The sequence below is a fragment of the Pristiophorus japonicus genome, chromosome 6 (assembly GCF_044704955.1).
Source record: "Pristiophorus japonicus isolate sPriJap1 chromosome 6, sPriJap1.hap1, whole genome shotgun sequence".
Classification (NCBI taxonomy): Eukaryota; Metazoa; Chordata; class Chondrichthyes; family Pristiophoridae; genus Pristiophorus; species Pristiophorus japonicus.
The window spans coordinates 9,535,888-9,554,880 of record NC_091982.1 but is presented as its reverse complement, the minus strand read 5'-3'; the positions used below and the strand labels follow the sequence as shown (position 1 = coordinate 9,554,880).

General features: G+C 41.8%; 1 protein-coding gene and 1 long non-coding RNA gene across 6 annotated transcripts in view; one reads left to right on the top strand and one right to left on the bottom strand.

The window, feature by feature from the left end:
- Window positions 1-5,054, top strand: part of LOC139265546 (uncharacterized) — a 48,157-nt gene extending 43,103 nt beyond the window's left edge. The window contains exon 4 of the long non-coding RNA XR_011593568.1: window positions 4,905-5,054. This is a non-coding gene — a long non-coding RNA (uncharacterized lncRNA). The remainder of the gene's footprint in view (window positions 1-4,904) is intronic.
- The window catches only part of ogt.1 (O-linked N-acetylglucosamine (GlcNAc) transferase, tandem duplicate 1), a 98,703-nt gene that overhangs the window by 10,820 nt on the left and 68,890 nt on the right, over window positions 1-18,993 (bottom strand). For 2 of the 5 annotated variants that reach the window (XM_070882602.1, XM_070882597.1), the window contains exons 15-21: window positions 13,473-13,598; window positions 11,082-11,252; window positions 7,524-7,640; window positions 4,266-4,433; window positions 3,775-3,927; window positions 953-1,217; window positions 289-327 (exon numbers count right to left, since the gene is read on the bottom strand). In XM_070882602.1, coding sequence (XP_070738703.1) covers window positions 289-327; window positions 953-1,217; window positions 3,775-3,927; window positions 4,266-4,433; window positions 7,524-7,640; window positions 11,082-11,252; window positions 13,473-13,598 — 1,039 coding nt within the window. The remainder of the gene's footprint in view (window positions 1-288; window positions 328-952; window positions 1,218-3,774; window positions 3,928-4,265; window positions 4,434-7,523; window positions 7,641-11,081; window positions 11,253-13,472; window positions 13,599-18,993) is intronic. The other 3 variants (XM_070882598.1, XM_070882601.1, XM_070882599.1) reach the window with 3 other exon arrangements.

Genomic DNA, 18,993 nt, shown 5'->3' with positions numbered 1-18,993 from the left:
TCTTTTCTAGTTTTTGACTTATGCTTGTGTTGTCATAATGTTTGTTAAATTCTGGGACAAGAGCATGGAGTGATTTATATTTTGGACCTACAACTATTAATCCAGTAAGTAGTTATGTGCAATCAGGAACTATACACAGAGCTACGAAAAAGTAGGACTCCATGTAGAGTGTTTACATTCTTTGCTCAACCCTAGCAATGTGAAATATAATGGCTATCTTTAAAAAAAATACACCCCCGCTCCCCGCAAAAAAAAAACTTAAGAAAAAAGTAACTACTGCTCACTTACTTGGACAAATGTGGTTCTCCTCACTCTGTGAGGAGGTCACTGTGATGTAAAAAAAATGCAAGTTATTGGTCACATGATGCTTTCTGATGCATACAATGGTAATTATCATGTAACTGGTATTACAAATCTGTTCCTTTAAGTGAAAGTCACTGTTTTGTACCGATTCCCAATTCCCCTAAAAGTTTCCCCCTCTCCCAATAATCATAGTGAGGCAAAAGCATGGACAACAGTAACAAAAAAGGTTAATATATCAAACGGATTACATCAGCCAGTCCAAAAACAGTCGTACACTATGTTTAGCATCAGCACAATACAACCCAATACAGCCTATTTCTGAAGTAAAAGTGACCAGCATGAGGCCATCTCAGAAAGGACTCACTGGGCACTTCCCTCACCCACAATCATATATTTGCTATTAGAAGTGGGTGTTCTTCCCTGTTGGAGAATGCAAAGAAATCGTATCAACAGTCAACTATTTAACAAAGCAATCATCTGATCAGAAAATTAACAGCTGGTGGGTTATTGGATTTCATTGACAGCAATGAAGCAAGCACTTGTGTAATTAATATACTTAAGCTTAGAGTCACAACACAAATCTTCACAAGTAATTATAACTACGGACTTATATTTCTTATATAAGATAGATACAAAAATTGTTACCCACCGTTGCACATACCTGGCATAGTCACCATTGGTGTCCCTGCCCAGAGTACATCCATTCCAGTGGTGTGTCCATTACAGAGTGGTGTGTCTAGACATACATCAGCCAGCTGTCCTCGCCTCACATGCTCCTCTTTTGGGGCAACAGGTGAAAAGATAATTCGGTTAGCAGACAATCCCATGCTCTGGGCATACTGTTGAATGTTGGGTTCTCCAACAGCAGGGAAGCGAAGCAGCCACAGCACACTGTTAGGAACCCGCTTTAGGATCTGCAGGACAAGGAAGCACATTTTAAGCATACTTTGTAAAGTGATTCAATATTACTTTTTAACATTTGTACTTCCAACACATCCTTTGCCAAATCAATCACTGCAGTGATATTTTCCAGGCCTTGGACAATTTTCCCATTACAATACACCACAAAGATTATTTTAAGCACTCATATCCAGTACTATATATTTTTTTCAACACTTGGTCTCCCTTGGCATTGGTCAGAAGTTGGATGATGCATAATCATGCTGCTAAGGTGGAGCTACGTTTAAGCTTGCCTTCTCAGTCCCATTTAAAATCACAAACTCGTAATTGCTGCAAATTAAGTACGAAATCAGAGTGATATTGATATTTGGCGAAGGAAGTTTACAAATTGGAAAATGCTTATAAAATTCCTAGCTCCAGGTCAGGAAAACACAGTGTAAAATGACTGTTTTTCTTTATTTTATACTTGTAACAGATGCTCTAAAAATTAACACAAAGTTAATATATTAAAAGTCTTGCATCTGTGCAAAGTTCCTGTTCGCCAACACTACACTTTTTCATGTCACTTTTTAGCAGTTGTATCTCAGCCGTAACACTTTTGATTTGTTCAAATTAAAATCAGAATCAAAGAGGGAGGAAATATACAAATCAAAATAAGGAATCTTCGGACTGTTACCTCAGGTAAATAATGGCCCCGAATTTGCAGTCAGCGGCAAAGCAAAGGGGTTTGCCGCTGGCCTCAGCGAAAGCTGCCAACAAAGATTTTGCGATCTCGGTGGCTTTTTTTGACATGCAAGTGATTTCAGTGCAATATGATGGGGAATCCCTAGTGAGCTCTGCTGTGTTGTCAACAAGGTATCTAAGCAGCCAATCACACAGCAGAATTCTCAGAGATGGAAGCAGGAAGAGAACCTGCTTTTATCATGACTTAAAAAAAATGTCAGAGCAAAACAAAGATTGTGGCTCTCACGAGGATATGGTAAACTTGAAATAAATCCGAACTTTAAAAAAATATATAAAAACATTTTTTAAGTTTCTTAAAAATTGTAATGTTTATCGTACTGGAGAAATTTGACACTCCACAAAATTAAATGTACTTTTTCAGGCCATGATCTTTGTTTAGCTGTCAATACCACTGTTAAAACCCCAGTTACACCTAATCCAACAAGACCTAACATTAATGGGGTATTTAACAGCAACATTAGCACGGAACAGCCCAAGTTTTCGTCAGTTTCACTGATTGCAGGCTTTTTTGGGGGGGGGGGGAAAGAGATGGTGGTGAGCGTAAACAGCGCAGCCAATGTTGGAGCAGTGAAAGACTGACCTCAACGACAGGATTTCCGCATTAGGCCGCGCACGCGCTGCACCCTGAAGTTGTGGTCAGTTTCAAAGGGGTAATAACAGCAAACGCTGTAGTTCGTCATTATTACCCACAGCAAATTCCGCTCCAATGTTCTTGGAGGTAATTACTGGAAGTGTGCATGATCAACAGCAAAAGCAAGAACGACTACTCAAGAGAGAATGCTGATTGTAAGTCACACACTTTCCCTCTGACTATCCAAGAAATGAAAAACTGCTGATTGAATGATTAAAATTACAAATAAATGATATCCAGAGAGGTGCAAACATTTATTTACTTATTTATGCAGCTGTGGTATCTAGTATTTATGAAAGCAAAACAGCACTTCTTTACGTTAATTAATTTTCCAGGAACCAATCACAAAACAATTAATTTAATGTTTGCAGACTTATTAGAAACTTAGAGCCAAGAACAACTTTCTGCACCACTAGCAAGATCATTTAAAAAGCAGTTTTTTCAATTTAAGGTCCGGAGAATAAATCCGAACAAAACTTGCTTCATTATGGACAGATTAAGGTAGTATATTTCAGATAATTCACTTAAATGATTATGAGGACAAGAATGTTCCAAGCGGGATCTTGCTATTTAATTTTGCTAATTTGGTTAAGACTGAATGGAATGCTCAACCTCCCCCCTTTCCTCTGGTTGGGGAGTCTGGAACTATGACTCATAGTCTCACGATAAGAGGTCAGCCCTTTAAGACTGAGTTGAGGTGAAATTTCTTCACGCAGAGGGCTGTGAATCTTTGGAATTCTCTCCCTCAAAGCTCTGAATGCTCAATTGATGGGTATAATTCAAGACGGAGATCGATAGATTTTGGGGCATTAAGGGAATCAAGGAATATAGGGATAGGGTGGGAAAGTGAAGTTGATGTAAAAGTTCAGCCAGGATCTTATTGAATGGCGGAGCAGGCTCCTATTTCTTATGTTCTTACCTTAAACTAAACTCGTGGACCCTTATTAATATGCTGTTCCAAACACATCTCTCCACTGCATCCCATTTCAAAAATATCCAAACCATATCCACTGTTCTGATGACAATTAAAATCATTCTTATCGATTACAATTGTCAATCTAGAAATTTCAGTCCTTGCTTTCTTTACCCCTTAGTCCTCTAAATTTATTTTTCCTTCTAATCCCCAAACAATCCCAATTTCACAACTGCATGGAAATATCTTTAAATCTTTACTGAACTGTTGGGATGATACTTACACTGGCCCACATTTGCAGTGTAGATGGATCGATCTTGTACAGCTGGTTGAAGTTGCAATAGACAATGGCATCTTCTGGCAGGCCATATTGTGACCGTGTTGTAACAATAATTGTGCGTGGAACTTCCTCTCCAGTTGCTGCCTTGTTATTGATCTGACGAAAAATTGAATATTTGTTAATTAATTTCCAGAAAAGCTCTCAAAAGCCAGTTTCACTCAGAATGTCACCCCGATGCACAGGCAGAAATCTCTACACAAAGACAGACCGCTAACATAGGCATTTGCCAAAATCAGAATATTTCTATTCCCACCCCTGCCCCCAGACCTGCCAATGGTTCACAGCTGCCAGTTTGTATAATCATGGACACTCAATTTCATTGAGGACTCCCCACACAACTTTAGAACTGATTTGAACTTGCTTATTTCTCTGGTTGCCAGAACCTCTCATTTCCTTCCCCCCACCCTGCTAAGCCCCATTGTGCTCTCACTTACTTGTGTCGTTGCCAGTCCATTGCTGACTGTGAAGCTATTGATTGTGACTTGGATTTGGCCCTGGTTGATCATGTTGATTATGGCTTCGGCTGCAGTGTTCATTGGAACAACAGGCATTGAAAGTGCGGAGTTTGTATCAGAGTTATCTCCACCATCAGGGCACTTTAGCTGTAAACAGCAGTCAAAACGTAAGTCAGAAAGCTACACTTTGCTGCTTTAGTTATCATACACAAAAATAACGAATGGGAAGAAATAGTTTACGATTTCTGATTGATTTGATGTCTGGAAGGCATTATAACCACCGCTATAAAAACCCAAGTATTAAACACTCTTAAATGCCACATCTACCATTAGCCAAAACCTGCTGCCATCACCTTCACTCTTTGCACCAACTACTCAATTATAAAATTGTATGTTTCAACATGAAGCGTTTGTTTAGGTTCTACATTGAGTGCTTCGACAACTGGTGCACACAGTTCTCCTGCTATCAATATGAAGAGTGTGTCCTTTGCAGTTTTGATTGGATTGGAGAAACTTATGCAGGTGCCCGGAGTGGGCACTGGTTTAGATGCCCCCTATGCTGTCTAACAAATATGTGAAGCTGATGCGGTGCATTTTTCTGCTTGATTTATGATGCAGGCAGAATACACAGAACCTACTGTGCCAACTCTCAGACCATGTGATGAAGCTTTCAAAGTTGCTCAATTTCAACTCACCTAGTCTTCCTGTTTAAAGAAAACAAATGCTGTCACCTCAAGGGCAATGAAAGTCAATCATTTTTAAACTAAAATACAGTGGCAATAACTTAAATGTCCAATAAAACAATGAAATCTGCAAAGAAGTGACATTTTGTTTTTCTATTGTCTACAATTCCTACAAGTTACTGTTCGTACAGAAAGGGCTCAGAAGCCTGGCAACTTTATGAAACAGTACGCTATAATTTAACATCCTGTCTCTCCCTCCACTTTGGCATACAACCAGTATAACTTCATCGTGATTAAGCATGTCAAGTTTCGTATGCTACAGTTTGCTCTCAGAGAAAAGAGCCACGTTACAAATTCAAGACTACCGTAACTCCGTTAAGTGGTCAGAGTGCCTACTTTTTAAATGTAAAGTAACTTCCGCTGCTATACATCTACTTGTGCAGTAGCTGGACACGAGTGTAATAATGAAACAGCCTTGTGATTCAGACCGGACAAGTGTACCCTTCAATCTCTCTGAAAGTGGAGAGATGAGGCAAAGTTTTAAATCTTAAGATGCTTTACTGCAGAGTAGGAAAAAACAGAGAACAATGGGATTGGTAAAAATCATGGTGTGGATATTGGACTAGAGGGAATGGTTTTCAAATTTGATGATACTAAAATAGGAATAATAAATAATTCTGAGGACCCAAGGGAAGCTGCATAGGGATAGTGACAACATGATGCAATGGGCAAAAAGTGGCAGATGGAAATCAGTGCCAGTAAATAGGAGATGGTACATTTTGATTTAAAAAAGTAATATTCTTTAAATGGAAGAATGTTGTGTAATATAGAATAGCAGAGAAAGCACCATCAACTCAAGTGGACATGATAATTAAAACAAAAAGCTAATGGAATACTGGGCTTTAACACAAGGAGGTATAGAATATAAAAGTCGAGATGTTTGATGAATCTATATAAAACTACAGTTGGAGTTGTATGTGCAGTTTTGAGCTCCACACTATCGGAAGGATATCTAGACAACAGAGAGGACATTGCAGATTCACTTGCAGCTGCCTGGTATGAAGATACACAAATATGCAAACAGACTTGAAAAATTGGGACTGATTTCTTTAGAACAGAGGAGATTAAGGGGTGATTTGATAGAGGTATTCAAAATGAAGAACGCATGAGCAAATTAGATGAAAACATTGTTTTCAGTGGCTCAGGGTCTAGAATGAGAGGGCATAAATATGAGAGATTTAGGATAGAGAGCAGGAGAATTTTCATTTAAGAGGTGGTTTATAGAACTGTGGAATGTTAGTAATTAAAATAGAGAGCACGTCAACGTTTAAGAATAGGGTAGACATCAGATTGAAGGGGCTAGATGGGTGATTGAAGGAAAGGGGTATAAAGGGATATGGGAACAGGGTGGCACATGGGATTATGAGGATAAACACCAACATTTAGTGATTATGCTGAATGGCCCATTTCTGTGTTGTAAATTCGATGAATCGCTTGATGCAGTTGGTACCGTTACAAAGATAAAGATCATGCAATACTAGCCCACTGCGAATGGTCATAAGAAAATAATCGGAGCAGGAGTAGGTAAATCGGCCCCTCCAACCTGCTCTGCCATTTAATAAATCATGGCTGATCTTCGACCTCAATTTCACTTTCCTGCCCTATCCTCATACCCCTTGATTCCCTTAGTGTCCAAATTGGTCATCCAAATCAACTTAAAACTACAATCTCCCGATACCCTGTCCTATCATTCAAGGGAGTCATTCGTTCCTTTCTGATGCTCTACTCATTCCCGGTGTCTGTATTCTAATTTTTAAAAGCCTCTCTCGCAGCCGCTAATGAAATTAAAAAGAGATTTCCAACACCAAGGCGTGAAGTCATCTACTGCATAACCAGACCTGGCGCATGAATTGTTCATCGTTTTGGTCTCTGACAGAACTTCCTATCTTGCATTGTAAATACGATTCGTCTGCCTACTGATCCTTCTGAAGGTGGATGAAGTTAACAATGGGTGAACAGAAGTTTGGTTTGAATATAAACTGCTTTATTGCACAATGGTGCGTGAACCGTGACAGGTCAGTCACTTTACCCTTGCTTAGCAGTGTGAGCAAGCTGTCACCATCAAGATTAAACTGGCTTGTCAAAAGTTGCTGGGCAAACCAAATCAAAACTGAAATATCAAAAAATGTTTTATTCTCGCCTCCCACTGAAGGAAATAAATAAATGAGCGAAATACAAATGAAAATTAGTAAAAGGAAACCAAAGTATTTTACACATAATAAGTACCAAAATTCTAGTGATAATAGCAACCTTGAACTTCATTTTGATATCAGTAGGAAGGGACCGTTTAATTTATAGTTTAGAAAAAGGCGCAAACTTTATGCAGCTCCCTCCATCACAAAAGGTTGCTCTCTAGCCAGTTTCGGCACCGAGATCAGTGAATCTGCTACAGATCAAACATATTCCACACTTGTCTACTTCAACATAGCACAGTATAGTTATTCTAATCCATGCAGCACATCATCTATATACTGCGCTATGTACATATTCTTACCTTCACTACTTTGACATCAGGCAGGCTGTCCAGGAATGCCTTCAGATCGATACCATTCAGAACAATCCTATTATCGTAAATGTGTCCATTTGACTTGAAGTCAATCACAGCCTTTTTCTAAAACAAGAAAAACACCTTTAATTTACAACGCACCAGATTGTCAAAGTTTGTCTGTTAAAGAGCAAGTGATAAAAAGCAAGGAACACCAGCTGCTGGTTTCAAAGATACACTTGATTCTGCTCAAGGCAAGGGTGTTCATTTAATATATGCAATCACTTTCACATTAATATGCAGTACTAACAACTGCCTAAGCACGAATAACAACATATCACTCCACCTAACATAGGGCAACATCCCCAAATATCAACATGCAGAATTGTAGAGCTATGGGAAAGAGATTGGGGTAGTGGGACTAATTGGATAGCTGTTTCAAAGAGCTGGCACAAGCACGATGGGCTTCCTTCTGTGCTGTACGATTTTATGATCTTTTACTTCTTTGTCTACCCTGTCCCTACCTCCAAAAAATCATCTACAGTGACAGATGTGAGTGCGCCCATTGTATCAGAGCATCAGCTAGGCTGTCAGGAACTTGTAATATATAGTTGCGTTTGCCTAGCCCAACAACTCAAAATACTGTCCCTGGTGGGTTGGCAGGATTAGACTATTCCTAGTTTTTCCTTGCCTAAATTGTATTTTTTTTTTGGGGGGGGGGGGGGGGGTTACAGTATTATACAGTACACAATTGTACATATGTAATTCTTCTGGGGCCAGAGAGATTAATTAAAACCAGCACCAGTAGGATTTAGGCTGAATTAGTGAGAGTCACCATGAACAAGGAATGCCAATTAATCGGGAAGCAAAATTCCAGAAATCACCACCAAGGACAAACGGAACATAGCGTCGAAGCAACACATTCCTTTCTTCCATTATCTCCATCCTAGTATGTATCCAGCATCTTCCTCAGATAAGATTTCCAGCAATACTATAATTAGGAAACCAGATTTGTGGAGTTGTCCATGAGGGTCCTGACATTCCAGGTCCTGAACTTCATTTTGAAAGGTGGAAGATGCCTGTGCGTGAGTTCTTTTAACGTGGGGTGGCCGTTGCACATCGGCTACCACACAGGCTTAGCTGAGCAAGGTCTTGGTCCCGGGGGGGGGGGGGGGGTCCAAGACGACTGGAGACCAGGCACTGCTGTATGAGCCTAATTGCCTATGGTGAAATGCGAGCCGTAAGCTCAACGCTGAGCAGCACCCTTCGGTGAGATAGTGACAAAACCGAGTCCTGGGTGAGGGTAGGCTTTGGGATGGTCAGAGGTCCATTTTGTGGAAGGAGGAGGTCAAATAGGTCAGAGTGATCACAACCACTGTGCACACCACGTGCTCGACAGAGACTCCGCTATTGAGTGGGGCCAGCAGATGGGGGGAGGCCAGAGTGTCGCTGGACTTAATCTGGCATACTTTAAACTGGAAAATTTCCCATTAATTAAATTGCTATACATTTATGCAGCGCTGGGTTTTTGTGAAATATTGGAAGCAATTCACAACATTTCTAGTGAACTGCACCTGCCTTTATAGTAATGTTACTCTTTCCCCATTCTATTCAGCATAATGGCCCCAAGTTTCCACACGCTACAAAACGGGCGCCCCTCCAAGCTGGGCGCCTGTTTTTCGCGCCGAAAACGGCGCCTGAAAAAAAAACGCGCTATTCTGGAGCGCCCTGCAGCTCCATGGCAGCTTGGCACGGCGCCCAGGGGGCGGAGCCTACCACTCGCGCCGATTTTGTAAGTGGGAGGGGGCGGGTACCATTTAAATTAGATTTTTTTCGTGCTGACAACCCTGCGCGTGCGCGTTGGAGCGTTCGCACACGCGCAGTGTGAAGGAAACATTGGCACTCGGCCATTTTTGTAGTTCTTTGTAGCTGTTTAATTTTTTAACATTTTTTAATAAAAGCACATTGCCCTTCCATGATCAGCACTGAGGCTTCTTGCAGCAGTGAGAAGGCTGCAGGACGCCTCAGAAGTTGATGCAGCCGTTTCCCGACGGCCTCCCCCCCCTGCCGTCGGGAATGGCTGCCTCCTCCCTGCCTCCCCCACCGCTGCGGTCGGTCGGGCCCTCACTCCCTCCCCCTCGTCGGGAACGGCTGCCTCCTCCCTGCCTCCCCCACCACTGCGGTCGGTCGGGCCCTCACTCCCTCCCCCCCCCTGCCGTCGGGAACGGCTGCCTCAACTTGTGAGGCTTCCTGCAGCCTTCTCCCTGCCTGAAGCACTTTCACACAGGTAGGAAAATGGTTTATTTAATCTTTTCTTTGCTTATAAATTTTTATTCAGGTTGGATTTATTTGTATAATATTTGTATAAGTATAACTAAGGATTTATTGTAGAATGTAATGACTTCCCTCCCCCCCCCCACCTCGTTCCGGACGCCTAATTTGTAACCTGCGCCTGATTTTTTAATGTGTAGAACAGGTTTTTTCAGTTCTACAAAAATCTTCACTTGCTCCATTCTAAGTTAGTTTGGAGTAAGTTTTCACTGTGGAAACTTTGAAATCAGGCGTCAGTGGCCGGACATGCCCCCTTTTGAAGAAAAAATTCTGTTCCAAAGTGAAACTGTTCTAACTGACTAGAACTGCAGAAAAAAAAATGTGGAGAATTGCGATTTCTAAGATAGTCCGTTCTCCACCAGTTGCTCCTAAAAATCAGGAGCAAATCATGTGGAAACTTGGGGCCAAAGTATGGACACAATCTGATGTGATATATGAAATCAGAAATGCTTGGAAGAAGCAACAGTTTATATTACAGCCCACATGACAAATCAAATGCACATCAGAAAAACTGTGCCAAATTACTGATAGCATGAGGACCTGAGGACGCTCACAATGAATTTTGTGATTTACATACATTTTCCACAATAGTGTGAAAAAGACGGTGAGGGCAGCACCACACAATGCAAACATATACTGGACACTATACCAAGGAAAAATGGACCACTGTTATGAGTCCAGAAAAATCCATAAAAAGCTGGGCGTTCTGATTAATTGTAATTGCCACAATGGTCTAAAATTATAGGCATTTATCGGACCCTACTGAACCCAAGCCCAAAAGAATACTAAAAGCATGCCTTCTTCCCAATAATCTTGCCAACATAGATCCAGCATTTCAGGAATACACCGTTGTCACTGCATAAAGGACATTAAACATCCAGTATTTCACTGGCCATTCATGAAGTTTAAAATTGTATTTGCCAGCTGGTTTGTGACGTGCTACTAAATGGTCAAAACATTTCAACATAATGCTTTTAAAACTAAATGTACAACAGGTTGGAGTGCACTTTGGAGCACAAAGTGCTATGGCTCACATTTCCACGTGACCATAATTCCAATATTAATTTCATAGTCTCTAGTATGGCAATAACAGACGTAGCAGTGGCAGTGGGTCATTCTCACTCACTGCATAGCTCAATTTTACAGCTGCCATGAGGAAAATGTGGGAATGGATCTTATAACCAACTACTCAACCACAACATGGACTGTCCCAGGAAAGCCAGTTCAGTATATTACCTTCAGGTGTGGGAACATGTTAGCATGATCTCCAATAAAGAAGGTGTTGGGCATGTAAGCCAGCTTCTCGGAGTACTGCTCTGCCAGATCAAGTGGCGACGTTTCCTTGTCCGTGATAATGTAATCCATGAATGGGGCTCCACTTGTTCCAGGATAACCGAGCCACATTGCCTGCGTGAGCAAAGCCGTACTTGAATACACTTAACCTTCCCACCAAACAAAAGATCAATATATCCAAAGTTTATTTATCAGAATACCAAGCCCTGAACTCAATATTTTAAGAGTGACCACCACAAATCTAGCACAAAAGCAAAATAGGGCAGCATCAGTGGAGAACTGATGACAAGTCATTGACCTGAAATGTTAACTTTGTTTCTCTTTCCACACTTGCTGCCTGACCAGCTGGGTATTTCCAGCATTTTCTGGTTTTAACCACAGATCTAGCCCCTGGTTAATCTATTGAAGACATCTCTATTGTTGTGCTGCACTAATTATGCAGAGAAAGAAAGGCAGGACATGGCAGTGCGTTCACTAGAAGATAAATACTCACATCATAGAAACATAGAAATTAGGTGCAGGAGCAGGCCATCCTGCACCACCATTCAATGAGATCATGGTTGATCATTCAACCGCAGTACGCCTTTCCTGCTTTCTCTCCATACCCCTTGATCCCTTTGGCCATAAGGGCCATATCTAACTCTCTTTTGAATATGTCTAATGAACTGGCCTCAACAACTTTCTGCGGTAGAGAATTCCACAGGTTAACCACTCTGAGTGAAGAAGTTTCTCCTCATCTCGGTCCTAAATGGCTTACCCCTTATTCTTAGACTGTGACCCCTGTTTCTGGAACTCCCCAGCAACGGGAATTATGATATTTACATTTACACAGCCCTTTTAGTGTAGCAAAATGTTTCAATGCACTTCATAAGAGGGATCATCAACAACAATAACTTGCATTTATATAGCGCCGTTAACAGAGTAAAACATTCCAAGGTACTTAACAGGAGCGTCTTCAAACAAAATTTGACACCGAGCCATGAGGACAGTCAAAGAGGTAGGTTTTAAAGGAGGATAGAGAGGTGGAGAGGTTTAGGGGAAGAATTCCAGAGCTTAGGGCTAAGGCAGCTAAAGTTTGGGCGCCAATGGTAAAGTGATTAAAAATCAGGGATGCATAAAAGGTCAGTATTGTAAGAGCGCAGAGATCTTGAAGGCTTGTAGGGCTGGAGAAGATTACAGAGTTAGGGAGGGGCGAATCAATGGAGGGATTTGAAAACAAGAATGTGAATTTTAAAATTGAGGTATTGCTGGACCGGGAGTCAAATGTAGGTCAGCGAACACAGGGGTGATTGGTAAATGGAACTTGGTGCGAGAGTTAGGATACAGGCAGCAGAGTTTTGGATGAGCTCAAGTTTATGGAGAGTGAAAGATGAGAGGCTGGCCAGGAAAGCATTGGAATAGTCGAGTCTCGAGGTAACAAAGGTATGGATGAGGGTTTCAGCAGCAGATGAGCTGAGGCAGGGCCAGAGTCGAGCAATGTTACCGAGGTTGAAGTAAGCGGTCTTCGTGATGGTATGGATGTGTGTGATCGGAAGCTCATCGCGGGGTCAGCCTCAGACAGTTGCCAGGGAGAGGGATGGAGTTAGTGGCAGGGACCGAAAACAATGGCTTCGGTCTTCCCAATATTTAGTTGGAAGAAATTTCTGCTCATCCAGTACTGAATGTCAGACAAGCAGTCAGACAATTTAGAGTCAGTGGTGGCATCAAGAGAGGTGGTGGTGAGGTAGAGTTGGGTGTCGTCGGTGTACATGTGGAAACTGACGCTGTGTTTTCGGATGATGTTGCCAAGGGGCAGCATGTAGATGAGAAATAATAGGGGGCCAAGGATAAATCCTCGGGGGACACCAGAAGCAACGGTGTGGGAGCGGGAAGAAAAGCCATTGCTGCTGATTCTGACTACTGCTGGATAGACAAGATTAGAACCAGGCGAGTGCAGTCCCACCCAGCTGGATGACAGTGGAGAGGGCGCTGGAGGAGGATCAACTGTGTCAAAGGCTGCAGATAGGTGGAGGAGGGATAATTTACCACTGTCACAGTCATTTATGACTTTGACAAGAGCTGTTTCGGTACTGTGGCAAGGGCGGAAGCCTGATTGGAGGGATTCAGATATGGAGTTCCGGAAAATATGGGGATGGATTTGGGAGGCGACAGCAAGTAAAAGGACTTGAGAGGAAAGGGAGATAGGAGATGAGCAGTAGTCTGCAAGGACTGAGAGGGTCAATGATTGTTTTTTTTGAGATAAACAAAGATAGCCAGATCATTACTTGATGTAATGATTTGGTTACTTTACTTGTTTACATCATAAACACACAAATGATTTAATTAGTTACAAACCTGTATAGGAGCTGGACGTAGAGCAAAGAGTTCATTTCGCGCTCCTTTAGTGTATCCATTCATGTTAACAAGAATGTGAATTCCATCCTGATGAATACGATCCGCTGCTTTGCCGTTGCATGGTATCTGCACACAAAGATGCAACAAGAAAATGTGCTTACAGGAAACTCAGTGATGTTTAATACTGCATTCTATTGGATGATAGAACATTCAGAAGCCTTAGCAATACATCAATGTTTTCTGCGACAACATAGAATATTTAAAGACAAAAACGGTGGACCCAGGTGCAATAAAAAGGCTAACGTTCAAATAGTGTGAATGGTCATGATTCAATCCTACATTATTCAAATCGAAAGTGTCCAGCAATTTAGTGAAATCAATCTCCAGAATCTCTTGATTTGGAGATAAGAGGACAGAGGATGAAGTGTCATCCAGTTTATAGATCTGAACTATTAAGGGAAAACCCTCACCCACCTCTGTACATCAAATATATCTCTCAGGACATCCAGAAAGTGATTCAGAGTTATAGGAATCTCGCTCAGTGTTTCAAGAAGGGAATTCGTACTCAAATGCAAGGAGTTTGTGCTCTCGGGCCGCATAATCTTTCACGGCCTCTGGATCCAGCCTGATTTTAATTGCAGCTTGCTTGAGCTACATACCCATGATGATCTACATGCAACATGATGGCATCTTCATGCTTTTAATGATATGTATCCGTCACATAGAAGAGTACTGCCTAGCTTGATGGGTTCTGAGGAACCACATGTTGAGCCCATACATGAAAATATCATGGCACTGCAGATAGGCAGTGCCGCAGCACATAGAAACATAAAAAACAGGTGCAGGAGCAGGCCATTCGGCCCTTGGAGCCTGCACCACCATTCAATATGATCATGGCTGATCATGCAACTTCAGTACCCCATTGCTGCCTTCTCTCCGTGACCCCTGATCCCTTTAGCCACAAGGGCCACATCTGACTCCCTTTTGAATATATCCAACGAACTGGACTCAACAACTTTCTTTGGTAGAGAATTCTATATGTTCACAATTCTATGGGTGAAAAAGTTTCTCCTCATCTCGGTCCTAGATGGCTTAGCCCTTATCCTTAGACTGTGACCCCTGGTTCTGGACTTCCCCAACATCGGGAACATTCTTCCTGCATCTAACCTGTTCAATCCCATCAGAATTTTATATGCTTCTATGAGATCCCCTTTCATTCTTCTAAATTCCAGTGAATATAAGCCTAGTCGATCCAGTCTTTCTTCATATGTCAGCCCTGCATTCCTGGGAATCAGTCTGGTGAACCTTCGCTGCACTCCCTCAATAGCAAGAATGTCCTTTCCTCAGATTAGGAGACTAAAACTGCACAATACTCAAGGTGTGGTCTCACCAAGACCCTGTACAACTGCAGTAAGACCTCACTGCTCCTATACTCAAATCCTCTCGCTGCCATTTGCTTTATTTACTGCCTGCTGTACGTGTATGCCTACTTTCAATGACTGATGTACCATGACACCCAGGTCGCGTTGCACCTCCCCTTTTACTAATCTGTCACCATTCAGATAATAATCTGCCTTCCTGTTTTTGCCACCAAAGTGGATAACCTCACACTTATCCACATTATACTTCATCTGCCATGCATTTGCCCACTCACCTAACCTATCCAAGTCACCCTGCAGCCTCTTAGCATCCTCCTCACAGCTCACACTGCCACCCAGCTTAGTGTCATCTGCAAACTTGGAGATATTATACTCAATTCTCTCATCCAAGTCATTAATGTATATTGTAAATAGCTGGGGTCCCAGCACTGAACCTTGCGGTACCCCACTAGTCACTGCCTGCCATTCTGAAAAGGACCCGTTTATTCCCACTCTCTGCTTCCTGTCTGCCAACCAGTTCTCTATCCACGTCAATACATTACCCCCAATCCCATGTGCCATAATTTTGCACACTAATCTCTTGTGTGGGACCTTGTCAAAAGCCTATTGAAAGTCCAAATACACTACATCCACTGGTTCTCCCTTATCCATTCTACTAATTACATCCTCAAAAAATTCTAGAAGATTTGTGAAACATGACTTCCCTTTCGTAAATCCATGCTGACTTGGACCGATCCCGTCACTGCTTTCCAAATGCGCTGCTATTACATCTTTAATAATTGATTCCAGCATTTTCCCCACCACCGAAGTCAGGCTAACTGGTCTATAATTCCGTGTTTTCTCTCTCCTTCCTTTTTTAAAAAAGTGTGGTTACATTAGTACACTCCAATCCATAGGAACTGATTCAGAATGCATGGAATGTTGGAAAATGACCACCAATGCATCTACTATTTCTAGGGCCATTTCCTTAAGTACTCTGGGATGCAGACTATCAGGCCCTGGGGATTTATTGGCCTTCAATCCCATCAATTTCCCTAACACCATTTCCTGACTAATAAGGATTTCCCTCAGTTCCTCCTTATCGCTAGGCCCTCGGTCCCCTAGTATTTTGGGAGGATATTTGTGTCTTCCTTAGTGAAGACAGAACCAAAGTATTTGTTCAATTGGTCTGCCATTTTCTTGTTCCCCATTATGAATTCACCTGATTCTGACTGCAGATTAGTCTTCACTAATCTTTTTCTCTTCACATATCTATAGAAGTTTTTGCAGTCAGTTTTTATGTTCCCTGCAAGCTTACTCTCATACTCTATTTTCCCCCTCCGAATTAAACCCTAAGTCCTCCTCTGCTGAATTCTAAATTTCTCCCAGTTCTCAGGTTTGCTGCTTTTTCTGGCCAATTTATATTCCTCATCCTTGGATTTAACACTATCCCTAATTTCCCTTGTTAGCCACGTTTTATTTTTGTGCCAGACAGGGATGTACAATTGTTGTAGTTCTTCCATGTGATCTTTAAATGTCTGCCATTGCCTCGCTACCGTCAACCCTTTAAGTATCATTCACCAGTCTATCCTAGCCAATTCACGTCTCATACCATCGAAATACCGTCTTCTCTGCCTGTGTATGGAAAGCTAGGACCTGAAACTGAACAAACGATCCAACCATTTAACTCAAATTCTCCTTTGCCAAACTATACCCCTACAGAGATGTACGAGTGGGATTACAATGTGGAAATGCACGTAATTCGGATCTCCGGTGCTGTTGCACATGAGCAAAAAATTGCAACTTCCTGCTTTTCTCCCAGTGTGCAATCTATTTTGTTTAGTGCATTATATTTTCAACCCCTTCATTTTATCTTGCGAAGCAGTCTCTCTTTCTCAGCCTCAATTTTTCTAAAACCACACTACTTCAATTATTTTGTGCCTCCTCTTTTTTCCAACTAGATATCACTTATTTTCTTCACTCCACACGCTATTACCAATAGAAAGCAGAATAAAATGAAATTGCCTCTTGCCTACCAAAAGCAACGTTCCCTCTAAGCTGCGCAGGGCACAGCGATCGGGAGATTCTGCACAGACTGCTCACCAGCTGTTCAGCTGGATAAGATATTGTGCATGAGTGGCTACGCAGCAAATTTAAAGGGACCGCGCACTTATATTAGAGGGAGCATTGATCAGAAGCCTTTAATTTTATCTCCGGCAGTTTAATATGAGGCAGACATCACTTCCAAATTATCTATCTCTGAGAGGTACACCAGTTTATATATTTCCAGTCCTAGAATTGCAACCTCTGCTTCTACCAGATGGCTGTATGTGAGCCAACACCAAATCTAATGAGTACGAGAAGTCTGCAACTCCAATTATTTCTTAATTTCTCTTTAGACAGAGCAATCTTTTGTTTTATACAAGTTACACGATTTCTCAGCACAGGTGCTGTGCCAGAGGATTGGAGAACTGCTAACGTTGTACCATTGTTTAAAAAAGCAAGGAAGGGATAAACCAAGCAATTACAGGCCAGTTCGTTTAACTTCGGTGTTGGGCAAATTACTGGAATCAATTCTGAGGGACGGTATAAACCTTTTTATGAAGACACAGATTAATCAAGGACAGTCAGCATGGATTTGTTAAGGGAAGGTCATGTCTGACTAACTTGATTGAGTTCTTTAAGGAGGTAACAAGAGAGTTAATGAGGCAGTGCGTTTGATGTAGGTTACATGGATTTTAGCAAGGCTTTTGACAAGGTTTCACATGGTAGGCTGATCAAAAAAGTAAAAACCCATGGGATCCAAGGGACAGTGGTAAACTCGATCTAAAATTGGCTCAGTGGCAGGATGCAAAGGGTAATGGTTGAGGGGAGCTTTTGTGACTGGAAGGCTGTTTCCAGTGGGGTTCCACAGGGCTCAGTCCCTTACTTTTTGTAGTATATATTAATGATTTAGACTTAAATGTAGGGGGCATGATAAAGAAATTTGCAGATGATCCAAAAATTGTCCGAGTGGTTGACAGGGAGGAGGAAAGCTAGCTCCAGACTGCAGGAAGATATGAACTGGTCAGTTGGGCAGAAAAGTGGCAAATGGAATTCAATCCAGAGAAGTGTGAGGTAATGCATTTGGGGAGGAGCAACAAGGCAAGGGAATAGACAATAAATGGGAGGATACCGAGAGGTGTGGAGGAACAGAAGGACCTTGGAGTATATGTCCACAGATCCTGAAAGGTAGGAGGGGACAGGTCGATAAGGTAGTTAAAAAGGCATACGGAATGCTTTCCTTTACTAGCCAAGGCACAGAATACAAGAGCAAGGAAGTTATGCTAGAACTGTATACAACATTAGTTAGGCCACAGCTTGAGTACTGCGTGCAGTTCTGGTCACATTACAGGAAGAATGTGATTGCACAAGAAAGGGTGCAGAGGAGATTTACGAGGATGTTGCCAGGACTGGATAAATTTAGCTATGAGGATTGGATAGGCCGGCGTTGTTTTTCTTGGAACAGGGGAGACCGAGGAGAGATTTCATTGAGGTGTATAAAATTATGAGAGGCATAGTGGATAGTGAGGACCTATTTCCTTTAGCAGAGGGGTCAATAACCAGGGGGCATAGATTTAAAGTAGTTGGTAGAAGGATTAGAGGGGAGATGAGGAAACATTTCTTCGCCCAGAGGGTGGTGGAGTCTGGAACTCACGGCCTAAAAGGGTGGTAGAGGCAGAAACCCTCATCGCATTTAAAAAGGTACTTGGATGTGGTGAAATTTCTCTGGCAGTCTTCAGGGGCATTACAATGCCAATGCACATTTGCAATGGACAACATGTGTTTTTCGTAATAAAATAAAATCTTTTAAAAATCCTGTGATTCCATATAATAAAAACAAAATGTGACTTATTCAGTCACTACAAGCCAGTGCCACTAATATACGTAACAAATTTTGCAATAAGCTGGAACACCAACACACTATGCTTTAGTGCAACTGGGACATAGGTTTGTACTCTTAATTCACTTTAATCAAACAGTGGAGCTATTTGAAACAGCTATTGTGCAGAAATCCAATGTTTAACCATTTCACAACTGTATGCTGGTTGCCCTATTGGATTCACGGGAAAAAAAAAGTCTCCAATGCAGTTCATATTCATTGCTTCAGTGGTATCTTCCAA